Source organism: Artemia sp. Qi Xiang Cuo, chromosome 5 (assembly GCF_049724085.1).
Source record: "Artemia sp. Qi Xiang Cuo chromosome 5, ASM4972408v1, whole genome shotgun sequence".
Lineage (NCBI taxonomy): Eukaryota > Metazoa > Arthropoda > Branchiopoda > Anostraca > Artemiidae > Artemia > Artemia sp. Qi Xiang Cuo.
Genome location: NC_142798.1, coordinates 59,114,854 through 59,141,997, shown reverse-complemented (window position 1 = coordinate 59,141,997; position 27,144 = coordinate 59,114,854). Strand labels below are relative to the sequence as shown.

Genomic DNA, 27,144 nt, shown 5'->3' with positions numbered 1-27,144 from the left:
ATTAGTATTAATAACTTTTTTGGTAAGAGTTGGGTAAAAGTATGTAGTTGTAATTTTTGTACGGTCTCGTCATTTCCTCCTTTCTCTAATTGTAAACACACGGATATACAAATTTTGTCTACATATTCCCTGATACTAGTTGAGGTATTGAATGTGACTATCTCTGTTCTTAACCTCTCGGAGATGCTTGTTTCTATGAATCTTCTGTTAAAACATTCAATTAGAGGACTGATGTCCTTGGGTTCTTTTCCCTTAATTGCCTCAAAAAGTTCAAGGGCGCTTCACTTTAATCTGGCTGCAACGCTTTCCTCATTTACATTTTATTCAAACGATTTAGTTAGTTTGTCGAAAATTTGTAATTTTTCGATAAAATCATCTATATCTGAATTTCCAGCATCTTCTGGTATAATTTTTTGCAATCTCAAGTGCTGTTGATAGGGAAGTCATTTTTTCCTCTGGTAATGCCATTTTATTTCAATTTACTACTTTTATCTAGCCCTCTTAACCCAGTTTTTCCAGCGACCACCAGTTGTTGTGAAGTGTATATTCATGGTATTTGGGTGTTTTAGTCGTAGATACCTTTATTCTCCCTCTATAGGGGAGATAAACTCTGGCCCTAAGGTAATTAAACTTTGGTAGCGTGCCTTAGGCTATGACCGAACTAATGAGGTGTACCGACTGGGTTTGTTTGAAGGGCTTAAGGTATATCGTAGAGAGGTTGTCTAAAATATAATACTTTTATTCAATTTACACATAATAATTACAGATATAGATATGCTACTGGGACTGGCTGCCCCAAGTAGACCACAAGTCTCTAAAACTACAATAATATATAATAAGATACAGACACTTACAATGATCCGACAAAATCCCAGGGTATTTCTAATGATAAAATAAACGGGCAGAGGTTCACCCGGCAAGTCAAAAGGTCTGCCTTCAGTCTCAAAAATCGGGGTCCTTCCGGTACATTGACGCATTTAGCCAGGAAATTGGTTATTGAGCAAGTTCCCTCCAAGCCCACACATTCCACGTTTTGTATCTTTATCTTAAAAAGTGGTATTTTGAAACTTTGTTTTTGCGTCTTAATATATTTTTACTCAATTAATAATTAACTAAATTAGAAAGCTTTACCACAAAATGAGCAATTAGTATTCTATATTCTAATAATTAGTATTCTAATACCTTTCCATCCTAAATAAGACTTAGCAGTTTCCTTATTAATCATGAGCCCTGCTCCCTGTCTATGTACCCCATCCTTCCTGCCTGAGTATACAAATTCTATATCACCTAATTTCATGCTTCCTACCCCTGGGATATGAGTTCCTGAAACTCCTAGTAAATCCAGTTCGAATCGTCTAAATTCGTCAATCAAAATTTCGATACGATAGTCATTTTTTAACGTCGTGACATTCCAAGTTCCAATTTTCATGTTCTTTAAATCATTGAAATTGTTTTCACCTCAGGAAAAGCAATGATCCCGGATACCAGTGCAGGACGGGGATCACATACATTCTCAAGTCTACACCGAAGTGCTTAAGCCGGCTTAGAATCGGACAGCAGGAAGTCCCTGGGACCTCTATGAATGGAGGCTTTGTGCAATCCTGGGCCCATCTTCGTCACAACATGGTTTTCAGCACTTGGCGATGCTCTTCTATCAACAAGAGTCGAAATCCTGCGCAGACTATCTCAAGCCTATCACCTCCGACTCATTGTATATTCATGCCTACAAATATTATGCTACTATGGGGAGGCAGCCCACAATAGATACATTAGCTAGGAAGAGGTTTTTCAGCCCGAAGACGCCCGTCAAAACATACCAAGCCCGGAAGAATTGTCCATTAGTCAGAAGCCTGCCCGAATGCTGTGTCGTTTACTAGGCTATAATTTCCTCGAGGGGCACCGCTCCTCAAGTGGGAATAGAGTTGACCGCAAGGTCCCAAGTCTTGCAGGTACCCCGAAAGGGTCGAGGCAGCCCTTTGCAGAGGCCGTTGTCCATAGATCTGGATCTTAACCCTTGCTGCAGTTGTCCTCCTATAGAGGATCCTCCCGCGATGGTGTTCTGCACCACCATGCAATTTAACCCATTACTGGGAGAAGGTTTGTAACTCATGGGACTTGTGGAAAAACCAGTGGGCCCTTTTGAGTGTATATTTGAGGGACCTTCTTCCTCCTCCACCTGTATTTATGACCCCGGGCGAGGGTGCCCCAGTTTCTATTATGGACCCCCAGGGACAAGGCCCCCTCTTGGTCCGTGCCTCCTATGGAGGTACCCTACATATCTGTAGGTCGTTACCCTATCGCCACCTGGGGACACACTAAATGGCCTGGGGGAGGCCAGGAACATAAAATGATATTAATTAAAAATATTATGTTTCGTTTAAACATGGAGAATGATATAGTCTTCTATATGACTTTTTAAACATCAAATTATTATAGAGAAGTATGAATAAAGTTATACAGGAGACTTTACTTGAATAAAATTAATTTAAAAAACTAATTTTATCATAACTTGAACAAATTCTATCATACCTGTTCGGAAAATATTAAAAACCAGCTCAAACGAAGTATTATTGAATAATTTGATAGCTTTGGAAGTTCTCTGTTGCGCTAACCGCCTTGATTGAAATATTTGCAGACAGGATCAGGGCTAAGTTTAAGGATTGACTTGCACAATGAACATATAACTGCGTGGGGAAATATTTCACAGACTATAGCAGCACAACCTTGAAACTGGCCACTCATAGATGAAGCTTTATCATAACCTTGCCCCCTTAAGTATTTCAAATTGCTTCCCATTTCAACTAAGGTTTTATCAACCAACTAATGTCTGCTGTCAACCAACTGTTTCTTTTTGAAAAACACTGTAATTGATGATTTTCGTTTTGAAATGATGGACGACTAATTAAAAACAGGGGCGCAGACTTCTATATAAACACTGAAAAAGCACACACTGACTTAAATAAAGTTCAACAGTCTTATGAGCCCAAGGTTATAACAGCACCTGGCTTACTTGGCGGCAGCCTGGCATTGTTTCCAATGTATTTTCATCAAACAAAAATTCTCGTGAAGAGATCTTCACACATTACCTACTTGTTGCGCATACATTACTCTATACATGGGCGTAGGGTGGGGGGGCAGCTGCCCCCTCCCCTAGACCTTCAAATTTAAATTATATATGGCTGAAAAGACAGTTGGTTGGAAAAGCAGTTGATAAAAGGCCCTCCATCACACTATCGACTGCCCCCCCCCCTAGACAATATGCTGCCTACGCCCATGACTCTATATCAATTGGATTAAAACCCATAATAAATTTGGTTAGCTTTTACGACAGTTTCGTTTTAATTTGATTTTATAAAATAAATAAGTCATTCATTTTTTTTATCCTCGCCACAATAAGATTTATGGCGTAAATTATCCTTTCGTATAAGTCAAGATCTATAAGAATGTCGATTTTACAGGACAAATTTCATAAATTTTTTTTTTTGGGGGGAGGGGGGTGCATCCCTGTTAACCCCCCCCCTCTGGAGCCGCCCCTGCTTTATATATCAATTAACTGAAAATTTCGATATCCATCATTTTCATTTGTGATTTATTGTAATCCTCGTTGTCACATGTCTCCTAACCATGTTGTGCTTGATTTTTGGTCATCATTACCTCAGATATTTTTTCCATGGCTTTTGCTTTGGCTCTTCAGATTTATTCATACTCTTGTATAATTTTGCATGACGTCATATATACAAAACACTTCTTTTCCAGCCTTTCCCCAGCAGTTATACTATTGCTTTAATAATGTTGTTACATAATTCAGTAACAACCAGACATATTCCATCGCATATACCCTCTGAAACCTCTAAGTCTATACTAAATTATTGGCATAATTATTGAGTGACTCTTTAGTTTTAAGTCGTAGGGTGGCAAATCTGCAATTTCAATTGAATTAAGAAATTCTTGCGTGAGTTCAATCCGTCCTTCCTGTTTATATTAGGTCTTAGAAGTAGCTGCAACCTAGTAAGGGATCCTTCACCCACGCTATAGTAATACGTTCATTCATACCGTTGAAATTTTGATTTGTCTCCTAACCGCACATTTCTTTTTGAAACACTTTCTTTTGCAATTTCATTCGATTTTCGCGCATTCACCATAGATGGCAAAAATGATTCCATTCTTGGAAAAAAATCGTGCAATTTGATCCTTAAATCTTGCAACAAGAAGATAGATTAATATGACATCATTTGCATGAAAAATGTTTGTCGCTTTATGTCGCTTATTTTTAACACAGGTTTCTTTTTACCATTAACTTAAAAAATCAACTAACTCTACTGAATATTCACCAAAAACTTTATACGCCAAATTCCTCGCCAAAATTCCTTGTAAATCTTAACATTATCTACCAATGGAATCTAAATAGGGACAGGTATTAATAGATAATTCCCATCCTATTTCATTTCAACACTGCTAAACGCAAAACCCGAGAGAATATTTTTCCTTTTCTGATATACGCCGGCACCCTGTTTATTTTAGCACGCTTGGTGAGAAGAAAAAAAGATAATTGGTAATTTATATCTCTATTCAATACCTTGAGTTTCGATTTTCCATGTAGTCTGACCATTCTTGGCTTATGATTTTTTCTGCTAGAGAGTGTCCACCAGGACTTCTTTTGAGCTCTATCAGTGCTTCGCGAGATGATTTGATCCTTGTGAAGCATCTCTAAAATCAATTTTAGTTTAGTAATTAAATCCATACAAACTTTTCAGTTATATAACATAGGTGTCAAATTTCAAGTTTTGAATGAAATGGAATCATTCAAAACTATTGAGTTCGTGGTAACGAACTGTAAGTAAGAAGCGACCCGGCTCAATAGTAACAGAAACTCTAAAAATACCTAAATATACTACTGGAATCTAGAGATAACAGTAGATACGTCAAAAGAATCGGATTTTTATACTGATTTCCAATATATAAGTTTCATCAAGTTTGGCTTTACCCATCAAAAGTTATGAGCCTGAAAAAATTAGCCTTATTTTCGAAAAAAGGGGGAAACACCCTATAAAAGTGACAGAATCTTAATGAAAATCACACCGTCCGATTAAGCGTATCAGAAAACCTTATTGTAGAGGCTTAAAGCTCCTATCTGCAAAAGCGTGGAATTTTGTATTTTTTGTCAGAAGAAAGATCACGGATGCGTTTTTTTTTCAAGGATGACGTATCGATCCAGTGGTTATAGAATATCATAAGAGGGCTCATTCGAACGGAAATAAAAAATTCTAGTGCCCTTTTTAAGTGAAGTCGTTTAAAAAAAAGTCAAATGAATGTGCATTGTCAATTTAATATACATATACTGATATTTAGTAATCAAAATGTTAATATTATTTGATTTATTAAAGTTATAAAAATAAAAACATTTATATTTTTTTCAGTAAAGTGCAAAGTATTTTGTGGACTTGGGTAGTCACAAGAGTTTTGAGCCCAACTCGTGTAAATTTCTGTTTGTTTTGAAGTTGACTCGGTTATATATTGTAATTTCTGTTAGTTCTGCGTTTTATTTATTTATCGATGCTGATTTGTGGTAGTTTCGCGCTTGGTAGATTATTTGATTTTAGTTTTGCTCATTTTTTTGCTTAATGGAGTTCTTTACTTTTCTTAGAAAAACTTATTTTGTGGAAAAAGTTTTTTTTAATTAATTTCTGTTCGTTTTATATTGACATAGTCTTTTCAGAGAAAAAGAAAATAATACTTTAAATCTTTTTGTTTTTTTTAGGAATTTATAGTTTGGCCTGCTATTTTGTATGCTGGAGAAAAATTTTCAGCAATTTTTAACAACATACACCCTCTTTAAAATCTGGACACAAATAGTAATGTTTAATTTAGTTTCGTACCTCCTCTAGTTGACCTGAATTGGAAAACTTGATACCATTTTCAAAAAAATCTGTTTACTTTCTTCGATAGCTTGGATACACTAACGCTATTTTGATTTGGTTACATTTTAAGAGCAGAAGCAGCCCCGAAAGTTTGAACATAATACCTTCAGTCGTTCTTGGGATACTGCTGAGATGCTTTATTGGGAATTAGCATTAACACAAGGCATTTTGATTTAATCTTATGGCAAGATTTAGTTTTTAAACATAAAGTCAAATGGGAGGGTGGGCGTGGGAGGGGGATTAGTTTCCCTCCAATCACTTTTGGCTATTAAAATGGCATCAGCCCTTTCTATTTCCAATCAAATGAGCCCTTTTTCAAGTTACTACAACAAAGATTTTAATAAAAACCTTATATGCCCCAGGGCATAACCCTTACCCTGAAGACTGTGGGAGGAGTGTCCTGCTCAAAGGTATAATTTCCTGAACCTTAAACTGCGTGGAACAAAATGGCTATCTAAAAATTTTGATGAGATGTCTTTCGGCAACTGGCGGGCGTGGAAGGGGTGGTAGTTGCCTTCCAATCATTTTTGACTATTAAAAAGGGCACTGGTCATTTCAATTTCCAATCGAATAAGCCCTTGTTGAAGTTTCTTCGACAACGCGTTCTATAAAAATCGTATATGCTCCCAGGGCATAACTTACAACCCTTGCCCTGAGCGCTGTGGGGGAGTGTCCTCCTCAAAAACAAAATTTCTATCTGGAAATCCACAATACTGAAAAAAAGGGCTATCTAAGAATTTTGATTGGATGTGTTTGAGGAAAAGGTGGGAGAAAGAGGGGGGCTAGTTGCCCTCAAATCACTTTCGACTATTAAAAACTTTCAACTACGTTGAATAAAAGGGCTATCTAAAAATTTTGATTGGATGTGTTTGGGGAAATGATGGGCATGGGGGGGGGGGCTATTTGCCCTCCTATCACTTTCGACTATTAAAAAGGGCACTAGCCCTTTGAAATTCCAACGAACTTAGCCGGTTGTTTAGTTTCCACGGCAACGGCTTCCATAAAAACCTTAATGACCTCCATGGTAAAACTTCAAACCTTGCAATGCAGGCTGTGGGGGAGTATCCTTCACAAAAACACATTTTCTCACAGGAAATCAAATACGCTCAACAAATGGATACTCTCAAAATTTTGATTTTGGATGTGTTTGGGGGATTGATGGGCGGGGGGGGGGGCTAGTTACCCTTCGATTACTTTCGACTATTAAAAAGGGTACTAGCCATTTGAATTTCCAATCGAATGAGCCTCTTTTGAAGTTTCTACGACAACGCCTTCTATAGAAAACCTTATATGCCCCCAGGGCATAACTTAAAAACTTGCTCTGAGGGTTGAGTGTCCTCCTCAAAAACATATTTTTTAACTGGTAATTAACTACGCTGAACAAAATGGCTATCTCAAAATTTTGATTGGATGTGTTTGGGGGAATGATGGGTGTGGGGGGGGGGCCTAGTTCCCCTCCCATCACTTTCGACTATGAGAAAGGGCATTAGCCACTCGAATTTCGAATCGAATGAGTCCTTTTCGAAGTTTCTACGACAACTCCTTCGATACGAAGTGCCCGGGTATGGACAACCAAAAAAAACACACAATGTGCCCACATCGTTCTTTACTTAGGCAGCGCTAGCGCGCTGCCTATGATAAACCACTTTAAAACTGTGTCCTCGGAAGCCTGCTTGGTGCAGTGAAGAGCTTATTGGAATTGTACCCTGAAGGTTGCAGGTTTAATTCCTGCCGCAGGCAATTTTTACACATTTGTCAATTTAAAGTCTAAACAAAACTACTATTAATATCTAATTCATAAAATTCTCTTGAGTGACATCATTAATGATGAACTTTATCGATTCTTTATGTAAATTACAGTTCCTTCCTTAATGTAAACAAACAGGAAAAAGCCTACAGCTTTTTCCTAGTTTAAAAAGTAAGAGACGAATTTCAGGGAATCAGACAACTAAGTAAGTCAAAAATTGCCCGATACCCAAGAAAAATGTACCGATGATAATACTACCACTAAACTATCAATGAATATTTCAGTTACTATGAGCCAAGGTTCGTTCTTTATTATACTTCAGTTGCTATAGACTACAGTTCGTTCTTTAATGTAATTCATTCCGTGCATCATTACCTGAGGTATATTTCTTTGCATTTTCCTTTAGCTGTTCAGATTCATTCAACATAATGTGTAATTTCGCATGACGTCATAGATACAGAACAACTTCTTCCCCAGCTTTCCCCAGTTGTTATATTTTTGCTAATTGCGTAGTTATGTAACTCAATAGCAACCAGGAATGTTTCAATGCCCAGCCTTCTGAAATATCAAAATTATGCATTGCCTTAATCATCGCTTTTTTCTTTAGTTTCAAGTCATGGCGTGACAATCAACCATTAAGCAGAGATGAAAAGTGCTCGCTCCACCATGAAAGGTTAGGCATTATGTTTTCAAAGAAAGTTCCTTAATGTAATCTAAAATGAGCTATTAAACAGCTCTCTATTATGATGATTAAATACCTACGATTATGACGTCATTCATCAATCTTGAACTAAGAAAATGTAAAAAAAAGGTTTTATATTAGAAATAACTTTCTTTAATTACTAAAGGTTTTTAACCCATCAATTTCCTTTAATATGAGCCATTGAACAACTCTCTAAGATGTTCCAGTGCCAAGCTATCTGTGGAAAAAAAAGAAGAGAGAGAAAAAAAAAGATACAGTTTAGGCAGAATGCCGTAGTAGCTGCCACTTTTCTTGATTTTCAAGCCAATATATTTCCCTTGCTGTTCAAGCCAAGGGACATAAAGTTTCCTATATAAGGGTCTTGGTTAAGGTGGTTGTAATGGTGTAGTTTTTGTTTTGATCTGGCTCTATTATTAGGAGTTAAGGGTTATATTATATTTCTTAACATTGGGATAATCGCCTCTTACTAGGTTGCAAGCTACCGCTGCAGCCCGGATATGGGAAATTTTTACTTATGATGATTTCTTAAGGAATATAATTCAAATAATCATGCATATAATGATTCCTTTTATTACTTCAGTTACTATGGGTTACAGTTCGTTCCTTAATGTAATTAAATAAAAAAAACAAGTTTTTTAAACTGAATGTAAGGAGCGACATTAAAACTTAAAACGAACAGAGATTATTCCGTATATGAAAGGGGCTGTCCCCTCCTCAACGCCTCGCTCTTTACGCTAAAGTTTTTTATTGTTTTAAAAAATAAAGATGTGAGACAGAGTTAAACTGTAGCGTAAAGAGTGAGGCGTTGAGGAGGGGACAGCCCCTGTCATATACGGAAGAATTTCTGTTCGTGTTAAGTTTTAATGTCGCTCCTTACTTTCAGTTTAAAAAACTTGTTTTTTTTATTTAATTTCTGATCGTTTTTTAGTTAATGCAGCTTTTATTTGTATAAAAATTTTACTTTTCTTTTGCTAAATGGATGTCTTTACAAATTAACTTACGTAACTAACTTCTATATTCGTATATTTTTCTTCTGGCAAAAAATACAAAGTTGCAGATTTTTGCAGATATAACCTTGAAACCAGTTAACTATAGCTTTCTGATATGCTGAATCTGACGGCATGATTTTCATTAAAATTCTTTCACTTGTAGGCGATGTTTCCCCCCTCCTTAAAAGATCGAGTAAATTTTTCCAGGCTCATAGTCGGTGATGAGTAATACTAAACTTAATAAGTTTTATATATTTAGGATCAGCAAATGTGTGTTATAAATGTGTGAATGTGTGTTATAAACACATTCTTTTGATACATTTATTGACATCAAAATTTCGTTTTTAAAAGTTTCGATTACTATTGAGCCGTATCGCTTGTTTTTTTATTGTTTTTTTTATTACGTATATGTTATTACTTATATGAAGGGGTTCTCCCCTTAGTCAATACCACGCTCTTTACGTTAAAAGTTAAAAAAAATTTTGATTCAGAAACCCCTGAATCACAAAGGCCGTTTAATTAGAATAGATAGCTCTTTTGAAAGCAATAAAAAAAAAACTGTAGCATAAAGAGCGAGGTACTGACTTGGGGGAGAACCCCCTCCCATACGTTATAATTTCTGTTCGTTTTAAGTTCTAATATTCATTCTTACAATCCAGTTGAAAAAACTTGTTTTTTTTTATTTAATTTCTGATCGTTTCTTAAATAATGCTTGGAAATCCGGCGCCCCCTTCATAGAAATGTCCCTTACCCCAAAGAAACATCCTCCACGGAAATATTCTCCAGAGTAACCCCCTCCTCTAGCCCCCCCCCACCAGAAAAAATCCATCCTGACAATGGTAGTATACTTCCCAATAACCAATAAATAATGCTGGCAAGTCCGGCGCCCCCTCCCTGGCAATTTCCCTTCCCCCATTAAACCTTCCTTCCTGAACAGATCCTACAACATACCCACCGACCCCCCCATCCCACCCACAACCACAAAAAAAACCTCCTGAAAACTTCTGTACACTTCCCAATAACCAATACTATATGTTAACATTGGGTAAAGTTCATAACTTTTAGCCCTCCCTCTGGGAACTTCTGGGGATTAAGTCATCCTAAAAGACATATTTATCATATTTTCGACCATGCTGAACAAAATGGCTATCTCAAAATTTTGATCGGGTGACTTTGGGAAAAAAATAAGCATGGGAGGGGGCCTAGTTGCCCTCTATTTTTTTTGGTCACTTAAAAAGGGCACTAGAACTTTTAATTTCCTTTCCAATGAACACTCCCACGATATTCTAGGACCACTGGGTGGATACGATCACCCCTGGGAAAAAAAAACAAACAAACAAACAAACAAACAAATAAACACGCATCCGTGATCTTTCTTCTGGCAAAAAATGTAAAATTCCAAATTTTTTTATTAGATAGGAGCTTGAAACCTCTATAGTAGGGTTCTCTGATACGCTGAATATGATGGTGTGATTTTCATTAATTTTCTATAACTTTTAGGGGGTCTTTCCTCCTTTTTTTGAAAATCAGCCAAATTTTCTCAGGTGCGTAACTTTTGATGGGTAGCAATAAACTTGATGAAAGTTATATACTTGAAATCAGCATTGAAATCTGATTCTTTTGATGTATCTATTGGTATCAAAAACCCGTTTTCTAGAGTTTCGGTTACCATTGAGCCGGGTCGCTCCTTACTTACAGTTCGTTACCACGAACTGTTTGACTTTGTCTAAAATATGTAAAAAAATTACAAACAGGAAAAAACCTATGGCTTTTTCCATTTGGTATAATAAGAGACGAACCTCAAAAAGTCAGGCAGCTAGATTACGATTCAAAAGATGATGATATCATTCAAAAGATGATTTTACTATCTTAACTTTTAGTTATTTTGTGCCGTGGTTTGTTCTTTACTAGGTTTTCAGCTATATCCGATGAAACTAGAGTAGGCCCCATTTATAATAAATTGTATAGGTCCTTTATGTAACAAGACAAGAGATGATAAGTTTCCTATATAGGGGTTTCGGACAAGCCGGTTCTAATAGTGTACTTCTTGTTTTGATCATTCGTTACTTTAAAATTTCAGCTATATCCGATGAAACTCACATAGTCCCTACTTATAATAAACTAACTAGATCCTTTATGAAAAATAGCAAAAAAAAAAAAAAAATCAATCTTAAAATTTTAAGGTATTTTTCTAGTTTGAATTAAAAGATTCAAATTGCTGTTCGGATACCATAAATATTTTTGTAGTTTACATAATAAACTTAGCGATCCTGAACTGAGAACAAAAATAAAATAAAAATCTCTTGTCAAAAGATAAACGTACATAAATATTGCATTCACTTATTACGTCAAATATGGTTTTACGATAAAAATAAATCCATTTCTATTTTATCAACATATTGTAAATAGTAACCTTTTCAATGTGATTACATGTAACTTATTTTTCATAAATCTCCGATGGTACAATGGTAAGCATACTAGGGGTTAGGATACCTGACGTCCATCAAGATTGACAATAAAAATGCAGTTTTTAGTAGAATTTTGATAAAAAAGTTTAAATTTAGTTAATTTTTTTTTAATTAAAAAAGGTACTAGAACTTTTAATTTCCATACGAATGAGCCCTCTCGCGACATTCTAGGACCACTGGGTCGATGCGACCACCCATGGGGAAAAAGCAACAGAAAAACAAATAAAAACGCATCCGTGATCTTTCTTCTGAAAAAAATAAAAAATTCCAAATTTTTGCAAATAGGGGCTTGAAATCATGATGCATCTATTGGTATCGAAATTCCATTTTTTAGAGTTTCGGTTACTATTGAGACGAGTCGCTATTACTATGCAGTTTGTTACCACGAAATGTTTGACCAAAAAAATTAGAGAGCGACTAGGCCCTCTCCCACGCTCTTTTTTCCCCAAAGTGTCCCAATCAAAATTTTAGACAGCCATTTTGGTCAACATTGTTGCGTGGGAGGATCTTTCCATGGAGGATGTTTTCATGAAGGAAGGGACATTTCTATGATGGGGGCGCTGGATTTCCCAGCATTATTTAAAAACGATCAGAAATTAAATAAAAAAAGAATTTTTTCAACTGAAAGTAAGGAGCAACATTAAAACTTAAAACGAACAGAAATTATTATGTAAATGAGGGGGTTAGCCCCCTAGTCAATACCTCACTGTTAACGCTAAAGTTTTTTTTAAAGTTTTATCTTGTCTAATTAAACGGCCTTTGTGATTCAGGGGCCATTCTTAAAGAATTGGAACAAAATTCTAACTTTAGCTTAAAGTGCGAGGTATTGACAAGGGGGCAAACCCACTCATATACGTAATAATTTCTGTTCGTTTTAAGTGTTAATGTTGCTCCTTACTTTCAGTTGAAAAAACTTGTTTTTTTATTGATTCATAGGGAGCGCAATAGTGCTGCCTAAGTAAAGAACGATGTTGGCACCATGTATTATTTATTTATTTTTTTTTCTTTTAGATCAAGGCATTTCGTATCGAAGGAGTTGTCGTAGAAACTTCGAAAAGGGCTCATTTGATTGGAAATTGGAAGGGCTTGTGCCCTTATTAATAGCCGAAAGCGATTGGAAGGCAGCTAACACCCCTTCCACACCTACCATTTCCCCAAAAAACATCCAATCAAAATTTTGATATAGCCATTTTGTTCAACGTAGTTGAAAGATCTGAAAATTATGTCTTGGAGGAGGACACTCCCCCCCAGACCCCTCAAAGCAAGGGTTGTAAGTTATGCCCTTGGGGCATATAAGGTTTTTATAGAATGCGGTGTCGTAGAAACTTCAAAAAAGGCTCATTCGATTGGAAATTCAAAGGGCTAGGGCCCTTTTTAATAGTTGAAAGTGATAGGAGGGCAACTAAACCCCCTCTCACGCCCACCATTTCCCCAAACACATCCAATCAAAATTTGTGATAGCTATTTTGTTTAAGGTAGTTGAAAGTTCTGGAAATTATGTCTTTGAGGATGACAAACCCCCCATACCCTTCAGGGCAAGGATTGTTAGTTATGGCCTGGCGGCATATAAGGTTTTTATAGAAAGCGTTGTCGTAGAAACTTCAAAAAGGGATCATTCAATTGGAAATTGAAAGGGCTAGTGACCTTTTTATTAGGCGAAAGTGATTGGAGGGCAACTAGCCCCCGCTCACACCCACCATTTCCCCAAACACATCCAATCAAAATTTTGATATAGCAATTTTGTTCACCCAATGAGCCCCCTCCGAAGTTTATATGACCACAATTTCTATAAAAACATTATGCCCCCCAGGGCATAAATTACAACCCTTGCCCTGAGGGCTGGGGGGATTTGTTATTCTCAAAGACATAATTTCCAGACCTTTCAAATACGTTGGACAAAATGGTTATCTCAAAGTTTTAATTGGAAGTGTTTGGGGAAATGATGGGCATGGGGAGGGGGTAGTTGCCCTCTGATCACTTTCAACTAATAAAAAAAGCAACAGTCCTCCAATCGAATTCCAATCGAAGACAGAATTCCAATCGAATGAGTCTCTTTTGAAGCTTCTACAACATAACTTTCTATAAAAACTTTATATGCCCCAAGGTCATAACTTAACTCTTATCCTGAGGGCTTTGGGGGCGGGTTGTCATCCTCAAAGACATGATTTCCAGACCTTTCAACTACGTTGAACAAAATGGTCATATCAAAATGTTGATCGGAAATGTTTGGGAAATTGATGGGCGTGGGGGGGGGGACTCCCTTGGATTACTTTCGACTATTAAAAAGGGCAATAGCCCTCTCAATTTCCAATCGAAAGAGCCCTTTATGAAGCTTTTACGACAACGCTTTCTATAAAAAACATATACCCTCAGGGCATTACTTACAACCTTACCCCTGATTGCTGTGTATGTGTGTGTGTGTGTGGGGGGGGGGTTCATACTGAAAGACATAAGTTCTATACCTTCCAACTACGTTCAACAAATAATCTATGTCAAAATGTTGATTGGAAGTGTTCGGGGAAATGATGGGCGTGGGGGCCATTCTCCCTCCGATCGCTTTTGACTACTAATAAGGGCACTAGCCCTCTCAATTTCCTATTGAATTATCCCTTTTGAAGTTTCTACGACAACGCTTTTATGTATTGATCCAGGACTCGAGGGGGAAGTGAATTTCCGAGAACTTGATTTACATAATCGGTGGGGAATGTACTGATCTAGGACTCAAGGGGAATAATTGATTCACGAAAGGGGAATTAAGAAAAAATTATGGCTTCATTGGTCTTTAGGTCTGAGGGATAAATGGTCTTTAGGTCACAGAGATAAATTAATGTTCTATTTTTAAATATGGCTTCTTTGATCTTTAGTGTTAGGAATTAGAAATGACATCACTTGTTTCCTAGGAATTATGCCGGGGTCTAAAGAGATAAATTAATATTCAATTTTTGAAATACGGCCTCTTTGATCTTTAGGTCCGCAGGGATGTCAAACAAAAGGAACACGCAGAAATTACGTTTAGGGGATTATTTGGGCGAAACCGTTCGAGACATTTTAGAAGATGATTTAAGCAAAACCGTTTGAGGCATTTTAGAAGATGATTTAGAAGATGATTTGAGGGTGAAACTCTGTGGTCGTTATAATGCACAAGTTCCATTTGAACAGTGTTGTGATGTCCCCTACCCCAACCCCAAAGGGCCCCCCTACCCCCTCCCAAACCCCAATGGGCCCCCAAGCCTCCAAATGCCCCCGGACCCCAAATACCCCCCGAGCCCCCAAAGGCTCCCCGGCCCCCCAAATGCCCCTGAGCCCCCCAAATGCCCCCCGATCCCCCAAAGGCTCCCCGGCCCCCCAAATGCCCCCCGGAACCCCAAAGGCCCCCGAGCCCCAAAGACAACCCGAGCCCCAAAGACCCCCACGGGCCTCCCAAGGCCCCCCGTGCCCCCAAAGGCCCCCGAACCCCTCCCTTCTTCACTCCCTTTTTGATTTTTTTTTAAAGTTTTTTCGGACTGAATTTTTTAGACTTAGAAATTATCCAACATTTTTTCGTTTTTTCTTTAACCCATTGGCATAGAGTTTTAGCCTATAGTCTTGGCCTAGAGCTTTAGTTATAGTTGAAGTTTAGTTCTAGTTATAGTTAAGAGATTAGAGTTTTACCTTACAGTCTTAGCTTAGAGTTTTGTTAGAGTATTAGTTTAGTTTTAGTTAAGAGTTTAGAGTTTTAGCTTAGAGTTTTAGTTAGAGTTGAAGTTTAGTTATAGTTAAGAATTTAGAGTTTTAGCTTAAAGTCTTTGCTTAGAGTTTTAGTTAAAGTTGTAGTTTAGTTAAGTTTTAGTTAAGAGTTTAGAGTTTTAGCCTAGAGTCTTAGCTTAGAGTTCTGGTTTAGTTTAGTTATAGTTAAGAGTTTGGAGTTTTAATCTTAGAGTCTTAGCTTAGAGTTTTGGTTAGAGTTGAAGTTTACTTTAGTTTTAGTTAAGAGTTTAGAGTTTTAGCTTAAAGTCATATCTTAGAGTTTTAGTTAAAGTTGACGTTTAGTTAAGTTTTAGTTAAGAGTTTAGAGTTTTAGCCTAGAGTCTTAGCTTAGAGTTTTTGTTGAAGTTTAGTTTATTTATGGCTAAGAGTTGAGAGTTTTTAGCTCAGAGTCTTAGCTTAGAATTTTTGTTAGAGTTCTAGTTTAGTTTAGTTTTAGTTTAGAGTTTTAGCTTAGAGTCTTAGCTTAGAGTTTTTGTTAGAGTTGAAGTTTAGTTTAGTTTTAGTTAAGAGTTTAGAGTTTTAGCTTAGAGTCATAGCTTAGAGTTTTTGTTAGAGTTCTAGTTTAGTTTAGTCAAGGAGGCACACTTGTGCCTCTTTAAAGAGGCGACCCACCACAATGTTAAGCGATTTCAGGTCCTAGAGGTCGCAGAGAGACAGCAGTGATCGCATGTTGTAGCCCAAGCTCCAACTAAGAAACGTGCAAAATTTCACCCCCTCCGACTTTATCTTCATGGGTAAAAGTGGGCCGGAAGTTTCGACCCTCCGACCACAGCCCCCCGTTAACGTTGTCCGATTGAGCTGGAATTTAGAGGTTAAGCTTTCCTAGGGCCCGGGAGCTTATCCTCGAAATTTCAGCTCAATCCGATCACTCCTTCCCTGTTTTCCAAAAAAAAAAACAAATATAGCCACTTAAAGTTCATTTCTCTTTTTTTATCAGCCACGCCTACAGGCCATAGTTGGCAACAAATCCGAGTGAATGAGGACTCATTCGAAGCGGAATTTGACCTGTTAGGTCCTTTTGATATTTTCAGACCGAAAAAATTATCCCCCGAATTTACATTTACGAAAAACCTTGTTTTTCTAAAAGAGTTCATGTTAAGTTTCCCCACCACAGCCCCCCTTTAACGTGGTCCGATTGGGCTGAAATTTCAAGGATAAGCTTTCCTGGGGCCTGGAAGCTTATCCTCGAAATTTCAGCTCAATCCAATCCTTCCTTCCCTATTTTCCAAAAACCAAATATCAAGTTTTGTGGGGATTTGCTTGCGTCAAAAATAGATACAAGAGACTAAAATAATATAACAAGTGTCTCTGTGGTACAATGGTCGCTGTTCCCGACTGCTAGGCGGAAGATCTGGGTTCGATGCCCTGTTAGAGAAAATTTTTTATATACTGAATTTAAAGTTTAAAAAAGAAACTTAGTTTCTTTTTTAAATACAATCAATTAAATACTTCGGCTCAACAGGCGTCTCCAGAAGAATATCACAGTCGGCCTTCAGGTTACAGGTAAGTCTCCACTGCTTTGATAACATGCCGTATACCCGCATGCTCGAAAAAAAGTTGAAAAAGAAAATCTTACTGTGCATTTGATTTGAGTATTCAAGAATTAAAAGCCTTAACACAAGAATCTTCAAAAGCGGGGGGTTTGGGAGGCGGCAGCCCCCCATCTTTAACTCCTGAAAAGATCAGTTAACAGTTAGTCAAGCAATAATAAGTTATAAACTGTACAAAAACGCGCAGAAATTATTTGAAAAAAACTACGTGTTCTAAAGAGTTAAAGAGGCTGAGTCACAAGTCCGAACCTTAAACCGTACAGGTATTAGGAGGTGCAGTTGGGGGGCCGCCGCCCCCCCCAACCCCCGCTTCCGTATATGAAAGATCTGTGCCCTCCTCAACGCCTCGCTCTTTTCGCTAAAGTTTGACTTTCTAACAACTATTTTTTTAAACAATAAAAACTTTAGCGTAAAGAGCGAGGCGTTGAGGAGGACACAGCCCCTTTCATATACGGAAGCGGGGATTTGGGGGGCGGCCGCCCCCCAACTGCCCCGCCAAATCCCTGTACGTTTTAAGGTTCGAACGTGTGACTCAGCCTCTTTAACTCTTTAGAAAAAGTAGTTTTTTTAAAATATTTTCTGCACGTGTTTGTACAGTTTATTACTTATTATTGCTTGACTAACTGTTAGTTGATCTTTTCAGGAGTTAAAGATGGGGGGCTGCCGCCTGTTTTAAACTCGGCTGCCGCCGAGTTTCTTTTTTAAACTTTAAATTCAGTATATAAAAAATTTTCTCTGACAGGGAATCGAACCCGGATCTTCCGCCTAGCAGTCAGGAACAGCGACCATTGTACCACAGAGACACTTGCTATATTATTTTAGTGCTGAAAGGGGCTGTGCCCTCCTCGACGCCTAGCTCTTTACGCTAAAGTTTGACTTTCTCACAACTCTTTTTTTTAAACAATAAAAACTTTAGCGTAAAGAGCGAGGCGTTGAGGAGGGCAAAGTCCCTCTCATATATGGAAGTGGGGGTTTGGGGGGCGGCAGCCCCCCAACTGCACCTCCTAATCCCTGTACGTTTTAAGGTTCGAACTTGTGACTCAGCCTCTTTAACTCTTTAGAAAACGTATTTTTTTCAAATAATTTTAGTTAAGAGTTTAGAGTTTTTAGCTTAGAGTTTCTGTTGAAGTTCTAGTTTAGTTTAGTTTTAGTTAAGAGCTTAGAGTTTTACCTTAGAGTCTTAGCTTAGAGTTTTAGTTAGAGTTGAAGTTCACTTTTGTTTTAGTTAAGAGTTTAGTGTTATAGCTTAGAGTCTTAGCTTAGAGTTTTTGTTAGAGTTCTAGTTTAGTTATATTTAAGATTTTAGAGTTGTTAACTTAGAGTTTCTGTTGAAGTTCTAGTTTAGTTTAGTTTTAGTTAAGAGCTTAGAGTTTTACCTTAGAGTCTTAGCTTAGAGTTTTACCTTAAGAGTCTTAGCTTAGAGTTTTAGTTAGAGTTGAAGTTTAGTTTAGTTATAGTTAAGCATTTAGAGTTTTAGCTTAGAGTCATAGCTTAGAGTTTTAGTTAAAGTTGTAGTTTAGATAAGTTTTAGTTAAGAGTTTAGAGTTTTAACCTAGAGTCTTAGCTTAGAGCTTTAGTTAGGGTTAAAGTTTAGTTTAGTTATAGTTAAGAGTTTAGAATTTTTAGCTTAGAGTCTTAGCTTAGAGTTTTAGTTAGAGTTGAAGTTTAGTTGAGAGTTTAGAGTTTTAGCCTAGAGTTTAGTTTGAGTTCTAGTTTAGTTTAGTTGTAGTTAAGAGTTTAGAGTTTTAGCTTAGAGTCTTAGCTTAGAGTTTTTGTTAGAGTTGAAGTTTAGTTTAGTTTTACTTTATAGTTTTAGCTTAGAATCTTAAAGTTTTAGTTAGAGTTGAAGTTTAGTTTAGTTATAGTTAAGAGTTTAGAGTTTTAGCCTAGGGTCTTAGCTTAGAGTTTTAGTTAGAGTTCTAGTTTAGTTTAGTTTTGGTTAAGAGTTTAGAGTCTTAGCTTAGAGTTTTTGTTAGAGTTCTAGTTAAAAGTTTAGAGTTTTAGCTTAGAGTTTTAGTTAGAGTTGAAGTTTCGTTTAGTTATAGTTTAGAGTTTTAGCTTAGAGTCTTAGCATAGAGTTTTAGTTAGAGTTGAAGTTTAGTTTAGTTATAGTTAAGAGTTGAGAGTTTTAGCATAGAGTCTTAGCTTAGAGTTTTAGTTAGAGTTGAAATTTAGTTTAGTTATAGTTAAGGGTTAAGAGTTTTAGCTTAGAGTCTTAGCATAGGGTTTTTAGTTAGATTTCTAGTTTAGCTTAGTTTTAGTTTATAATTTTAGCTTGGAGTCTTAGCTTAGAGCTTTAGTTAGAGTTGAAGTTTAGTTTAGCTATAGTTAAGAGTTTGGAGTTTTAGCTTAGAGTCTTAGCTTAGAGTTTTAGTTAGAGTTGAAGTTTAGTTTAATTATAGTTAAGGGTTAAGAGCTTTAGCTTAGAGTCTTAGCATAGAGTTTAGTTAGAGTTCTACTTTAGTTTAGTTTTAGTTTATAGTTTTAGCTAACAGTCTTAGCTTAGAGTTTTAGTTAGAGTTGAAGTTTAGTTTAAGTTAAGAGTTTAGAGTTTTAGCTTAGAGTTTTAGTTAGAGTTCTAGTTTAGCCTAGTTTTAGTTTAGAGTTTAGTTATAGTTCTACTTTAGTTTAGTTTTAGTTTAGAGTTTTATCTTAGAGTCTTAGCTTAGAGTTTTAGTTAGAGTTCTAGTTTAGTTTAGTTTTAGCCAAGAGTTTAGAGTTTTAGCTTAGATTCTTAGCATAGAGTTTTTAGTTAGAGTTCTAGTTTAGCTTATTTTTAGTTTAGAGTATTAGCGTAGAGTATTAGATTAGAGTTTAGTTAGAGTTGAAGTTTAGTTATAGTTAAGAGTTTAGAGTTTTACCTTTGAGTCTTAGCTTAGAGTTTTAGTTAGAGTTGAAGTTTAGTTTAGTTATAGTTAAGAGTTTAGAGTTTTTAGCTTACAGTTTTAGTTAGAGTTCTAGTTTAGTTTTGGTTAAGAGTTTTAGCCTAGAGTATTAGCTTAGAGTTTTAGTTTAGAGTCTTAGCTTAGAGTTTTAGTTAGAGTTGAAGTTTAGTTTAGTTATAGTTAAGAGTTTAGAGTTTTTACCTTATTTTAATAGATTTGAGTTTTTGATAGAATTCAAGTTTAGTTTATTTAAGAATTTAGAGTTTTAACTTTGAGTGTTAGACTAAAGTTTTAGTTAGAGTTGAAGGTGAGTTTGTTATATTTAAGAGTTTAGAGTCTTAGTTAGAGTTCTACTTTAGTTTAGTTTTAGTTAAGAGTTTAGAGTTTTAGCTTGGAGTCTTAGCTTTGAGTTTTAGTTAGAGTTCTAGTTTAGTTTAGTTTTAGTTAAGAGTTTAGAGTTTTACCTTAGAGTCTTAGCTTAGAGTTCTAGTTTAGTTTAGTTTTAGTTAAGAGTTTAGAGTTTTATCTTTAAGTCTTAGCTTAGAGTTTTTTTTAGAGTTCTAGTTTAAATTAGTTTTAGTTAATAGTCTAGAGTTTTACCTTTGAGCCTTAGCTTAGAATTTTAGTTAGGGTTGATGTTTAGTTTAGTTATAGTTAATAGTTTAGAGTTTTACCTTAGAGTCTTAGCTTAGAAATTTTTCCTTGAAGTAACAATTTTTTCGGTTATTAGAGCAAGCTTTCTGTCGGAAGTAGCAATTTTTCTTTTCACATTAACAAACTTTCTCATCGAAATAACAATTTTTCCTTAACACTAACAGAGTTTTAGTAACACTAACAAATTTTCTCATCGAATCAACAACTTTTTCCTCAATACTAACAAACTTCTACTTCAAAATATAAAATTTTTCTTAGAAGCATAATTTTTTTCCGTTCATGATAAAAAGTTTTCAGTCAAAAGTAGCAAGTTTTCCTTAACACTTACAAATTTTCTCATCAATTTAACAATTTTTCCTTAACACTAACAGAGTTTTAATTACAGCTATCAAATTTCTCTTAGAAGTATTAATTTTTCGTCAGTGATAACAAATTTTCTGTTAGAACTAACAAGTTTTATGTCAAAGGTACCAAATTTTTCGTCAGTGATAACAATTTTTTGATTGTGATAACAAGTTTTCTGTCAGAAGTACCAAGTTTTCTGTCAAAGATACCAATTCTTTCTTAAAAGTAACAATTTTTCGTCACTGATTACACACTTTCTGCTAGAACTAGCAAGTTGTCCAGCAAATATAACAAATTTTTTATAGAAGAAATGAATTTTTTCTAACAACACCAAGTTTTCTGTCAAAGATAGCACATCGTCGATTCGAAGTAAGAACTTTTTTCATAATACTAAGAAATCTTTACTTAACACAACCCAATTTCTCTTGGAAGTCACATTTTTTCATCAGTGATAACACGTTTTCTGCTTGAGCTTGCATGTTTTCTCTCAAAGATTCAAATTTTTTCTTAGAATTAGCGATTTTCATTATGATGACAAGTTGTCTGTTAGAAATAACAAGTTTTAACTCAAACATACCAAATTTTTCTTGGAATTAACAATTTTTTGTTGATGATAAAAATTTTTTCTGTCAGAAGTAGCAAGTTTTGCTTAACACTAACAAATCTTCGCATCGAAGTAACAACTTTTTCTTAATACTAATAAAATTTTATATAGCACTATCAAATTTTCCTAGAAGTTGCATGTTTTTAACAAGTTTTCTTTCAAAGTTTGTATCCTCAATGTTTAAGTTAGGTTCATCTAATCTCCAAAACCATAGGTTAGGTTCGGTTAATTATAAATAAATATTAATAAATCAATAGAAACATTTCTCCATGTTTAAGTGGTTTCTTTACATTTAAGTTAGGTTCATCTAATCTCCAAAACCATACGTTAGATTAGTTATGAATAAATATTTATAAATAAATAGAAATATTTCATCATGTTTAATTTAGGTTAGCTTATCATGAGCGCTCATGATAAGCTAACCTAGCCTAACTTAAACATGGTACAAAGTCAACCTGGGCGGATTTTCCGGCGAGTATGGTTAGGTTAGATTAAGTTAGGTTAGGTTAGCTTACGTACGCGCGCGTACTTAGGCTAACCTAACTTAACCTAACCTAACTTAATCTAGCATAACCTAACCATACTCGCCGGAAAAGCCCCCCAGGGCGACTGTGTACAATGTTTAAGTTAGGTTAGCTTATCATGAACGCTCATGATAAGCTAACCTAACCTAACCTAACTTAAACATGATGAAATGTTTCTATTTATTTATTAATATTTATTCATACCTAACCTAACCTTCGGTTTTGGAGGTTAGATGAACCTAACTTAAATGTAGAGAAACCACTTAAACATGGAGAAATGTTTCTATTTTTTTATTAATATTTATTTATACTTGACCTAACCTAACCTATGGTTTTGGAGGTTAGATGAACCTAACTTAAACGTAGTGAGAGCTAACTTTGAAAGAAAACCTGTTACTTCTTGGAGAAATTTGATAGTGTTAAGTAAAAGTTTATTAGTATTAAGAAAAAGTTGTTACTTCGATGCGAAGATTTGTTAGTGTTAAGCAAAACTTGTTACTTCTGACAGAAAAAATTGTCATCATCAACGAAAAAATTGTTAATTCAAAGAAAAATGTGATATGTTTGACTTAAAACTTGTTATTTCTAACAGATAACTTGTCATCATAATGAAAATTGCTACTTCTAAGAAAAAAATTGGTATATTTGAGAGAAAACTTGCAAGCTCAAGCGGAAAACGTGTTATCACTGATGAAAAATTGTGACTTCCAAGAGAAACTGGGTTGTGTTAATTAAAAGTTTGTTGGAATTAAGGAGAAATTTCCTACTTTGAAGCCAAGATTTGTTATCTTTGAGAAAAAACTTGCTGTTGTTGGAAGAAATTTATTATTTGTTTAAAATATTTTATAAATTTCCGGAACAACTTTCTAGTTCTACCAGAAATCATGTTATCAGCGACGAAAAAATTTTAATTTAAAGTAAGAATTGGTATCTTTGACAGAAAACTTGCTACTTCTGACAGAAAACTGGTTATCAAAATCAATAAATTGTTATCACTGACGAAAAATTTGGTATCTTTGACATAAAACATGTTAGTTCTAACAGAAAATTTGTTATCACTGACGAATAATTGTTACTTCTAAGAGAACTTTGATAGCTGTAATTAAAACTCTGTTAGTGTTAAGGAAAAATTGTTAAATTGATGAGAAAATTTGTAAGTGTTAAGGAAAACTTGCTACTTTTGACTGAAAACTTTTTATCATGAACGGAAAAAAATTATGCTTCTAAGAAAAATTTTATATTTTTAAGTAGAAGTTTGTTAGTATTGAGGAAAAAGTTGTTGATTCGATGAGAAAATTTGTTAGTGTTACTAAAACTCTGTTAGTGTTAAGGAGAAAATTGTTACTTTGATGAGAAAATTAGTTAGTGTGAAAGGAAAAATTGCAACTTCTAACAGAAAACTTGCTCTTATAAACGAAAAAATGTTACTTCTAAGAAAAATCGCTAAGCTAAGACTAAGGTAAAACTCTAAACTCTTAACTATAACTAAACTAAACTTCAACCCTAACGAAAACTCTAAGCTAAGACTCTAAGGTAAAACTCTAAACTCTCAACTAAAACTACACTAAACTAGAACTCTAAGCTAAGACTCCAAGATAAAACTCTAAACTCTTAACTAAAACTAAACTAAACTAGAACTCTAACTAAAACTCTAAGCTAAGACTCTAAGGTAAAACTTTAAACTCTTAACTAAAACTGAACTAAACTAGAACTCTAATTAAAACTCTAAGCTAAGACTCCAAGCTAAAACACCAAACTCTTAACTAAAACTAAACTAAACTAGAACTCTAAATAAAACTCCAAGCTAAAACTCTAAACTCTTAACTATAACTAAACTAAACTTAAACTCTAAGTAAAACTCTATGCTAAGACTCTAAGGTAAAACTCTAAACTCTTAACTAAAACTAAACTAAACTAGAACTTTAACAAAAACTCTAAGCTAAGACTCTAAGCTAAAAACTCTCAACTCTTAGCTATAACTAAACTAAACTTCAACAAAAACTCTAAGCTAAGACACTAGGCTAAAACTCTAAAATCTTAACTAAAACATAACTAAACTTCAACTTTAACTAAAACTCTAAGCTAAAACTTTAAATTCTTAACTATAACTAAACTAAACTTCAATTCTAACTAAAACTCTAAGCTAAGACTCTAAGGCAAAACTCTAAACTCTTAACTAAAACTAAACTAAACTAGAACTCTAACAAAAACTCTAAGCTAATACTCTAAGTTAATACTCTAAAAACTTAAATATTACTAAACCAAACTTCAAAACTAACTAGAACTCTAAGCTAGTAATATAAGCTAAAACTCTTAACTCTTATCTAAAACTAAACTAAACTAGAACTCCAACAAAAAGTCTAGTTTAGTACTCTAGGCTATAACTCTAGACTATTAAATATAACTAAACTAAACTTAGACTCCAACTAAAACTCTAAGCTATGACTATAAGATAAAACTCCAAACTCTTAATTAAAACTAAACTAAGATAGAACTCTGACTACAACTCTAACCCAAGACCATAAGCTAAAAACTCTAAACTCTTAACTAGAACTCAACTTACCTAGAACTTCAACAAAAACTCTAAGCTAAGACTCTAGGCTAAAACTCTAAACTCTTAACTAAAACTTAACTAAACTACAACTTTAACTAAAACTCTAAGCATTGATTTTAAGCTAAAACTCTAAACTCTTAACTAAAACTAAAGTAAACTTCAACTCTAACCAAAACTCTAAGCTAAGACTCTAAGCTTAAAACTCCAAACTCTTAACCATAACTAAACTAGAACTCTAACAAAAACTCTAAGCTAAGACTCTAAGCTAAAACTCTAAACTCTTAACTAAAACTAAACTAGAACTTCAAGAAAAACTCTAAGCTAATACTCTAGGCTAACACTCTATACTCTTAACCATAACTTCACTAAACTAAAACTTTAACTAAAACTAAGCTATGACTCTAAGCTAAAACTCTAAATTTTTAACTATAACTAAACTAAACTTAAACTCTAACTAAAACTCAAATATAAGACTCTAAGGGAGAACTATAAACTATTAGCTGTAACTAAACTAACACTCCAATATAACTAAACCAACAATCTAAGGCTAAGTTATAAAACTCCGAATTAATAACTAAAACTAAACTGAACTAGAAATCTAACAAATACTCTGACCAAAGGCTCTAATGTAAAATTCTAAAATGTTAACTGTATCTAAAGTTAACTTTACCTCCAAATAAAACTAAGCTAAGACTCTAGGCTAAAACTATATAAAGACTCTAGGCTATGCCAATGGGTAAAAGAAAAAACGAAAAAATGTTGGATAATTTCTAAGTCTAAAAAATTCAGTCCGAAAAAACTTTAAAAAAATTAAAAAAGGAAGGGAGGAAGGGAGGGGTTCGGGGGCTCTTTCGGGGCACGGGGGGCCTTTGGGGGCCCGAGGGGGTCTTTGGGGCTCGGGGGGCCTTTGGGGGACCGGGTGCATTTTGGGGGCCGGGGAGCCTTTGGGGGCTCGGGAGGCATTTGGGGGTCCGGGGGCATTTGGGGGGCTCGGGGGCATTTGGGAGTCCGGGGGCATTTGGGGGGCTCGGGGGCATTTGGGGGGCCGGGGAGCCTTTGGAGGATCGGAGGGTATTTGGGGGTCCGGGGGCATTTGGGGGCTGGGGGGGCCCTTTGGGGTTGTGGTAGGGAGGGGGGTCCTTTGGGGTTGGGGTAGGGGACCCCAGAACATTGTTCAAACGGAACTTGTGTATTATAACGACCACAGAGTTTCACCCTCAAATCATCTTCTAAAATGCCTCAAACGGTTTCGCTTAAATCATCTTCATAAATGTCTCGAACGGTTTCGTCCAAATAATCCCCTAAACGTAATTTCTGCGTGTTCCTTTTGTTTGACATCCCTGCTCTGTCACATTTGAAATTCCTAGGAAACCATTTCCCTCGTTAATCTCTTCATCTCATAGGTGTTCCTAGCTACCCCATTATGGTTTCGATAGAATATTAATTTATCTCTGTGACCTAAAGATCAAAGAAGCCGTATTTCAAAAATCGAATATTAATTTATCTCTTTAGAACCCCGCATAATTCCTAGGAAACAAGTGATGTCATTTCTAATTCCTGACACTAAAGATCAAAGAAGCCATTTTTAAAAATAGAATATTAATTTATCTCTGTGACCTAAAGACCATTTATGCCTCAGACCTAAAGATCAAAGAAGCCGTAATTGTTTCTTAATTCCCTTTCGTGAATCAATAATTCCCCTCGATTATGTAAATCAATTTCTCGGAAATTCACTTCCCCCTCGAGTCCTAGATCAATACATTCCCCACCGATTATGTAAATCAAGTTCTCGGAACTTCACTTCCACCTGGAGTCCTGGATCAATACATTCCCCACCGACTATGTAAATCAATTTCTCGGAACTCCACTTCCCCCTCGCTTTCTAGATCAATAAATTCCTCACCGTTAATGCACATGTGCGAACTTCACCCCCCAGTGTCATTACACCTAGACAAACAACAAAACATCAATTCACCTTGACCCCATTAGACTCGATCGATAATCCTTGAATAAATTTTGTACGTACCGCGTTAGACTCAATTATAGATGGCAGCACATGTGTTCGTACCGGTCTGGTACCCCCTTCTCTACTGAGAGGGGGGGGGGGTTAGTTGAACTCCAATCACTTTTGACTATTAAAAAAGGTCCTAGCCCTTTCAATTTCCAGTCGAATGAGCCCTTTTTGAAGTTTCTAAGACAACTTTTTCTAATTTCCAATTGAAAGAGCCCTTTTAGAATTTTCTACAACGACGCTTTCTATTAAAAACCTTGAATGCCCCCAGGGCATAACTTACAACCCTTGCCCTGAAGGGTGTGGGTGGTTTGTCATCCTCAAAGACCTAATTTCCAGAATTTTCAACTACTTTGAACGAAATGGTTTTCTCAAAATTTTGATTGGATGTGTTTGCGGAAATGGTGGGCGTGAGGAGCGGGGGTTGGTTGTCCTCCAATCACTT

The 27,144-nt window shown here is 35.7% G+C and overlaps 1 protein-coding gene across 1 annotated transcript in view; it reads right to left on the bottom strand.

The window, feature by feature from the left end:
• Ripalpha (RPA-interacting protein alpha) overlaps nucleotides 1–27,144 on the bottom strand; it is a 67,874-nt gene that overhangs the window by 27,399 nt on the left and 13,331 nt on the right. The window contains exon 2 of the mRNA XM_089088931.1: nucleotides 4,577–4,707. Coding sequence (XP_088945057.1) covers nucleotides 4,577–4,707 — 131 coding nt within the window. The remainder of the gene's footprint in view (nucleotides 1–4,576; nucleotides 4,708–27,144) is intronic.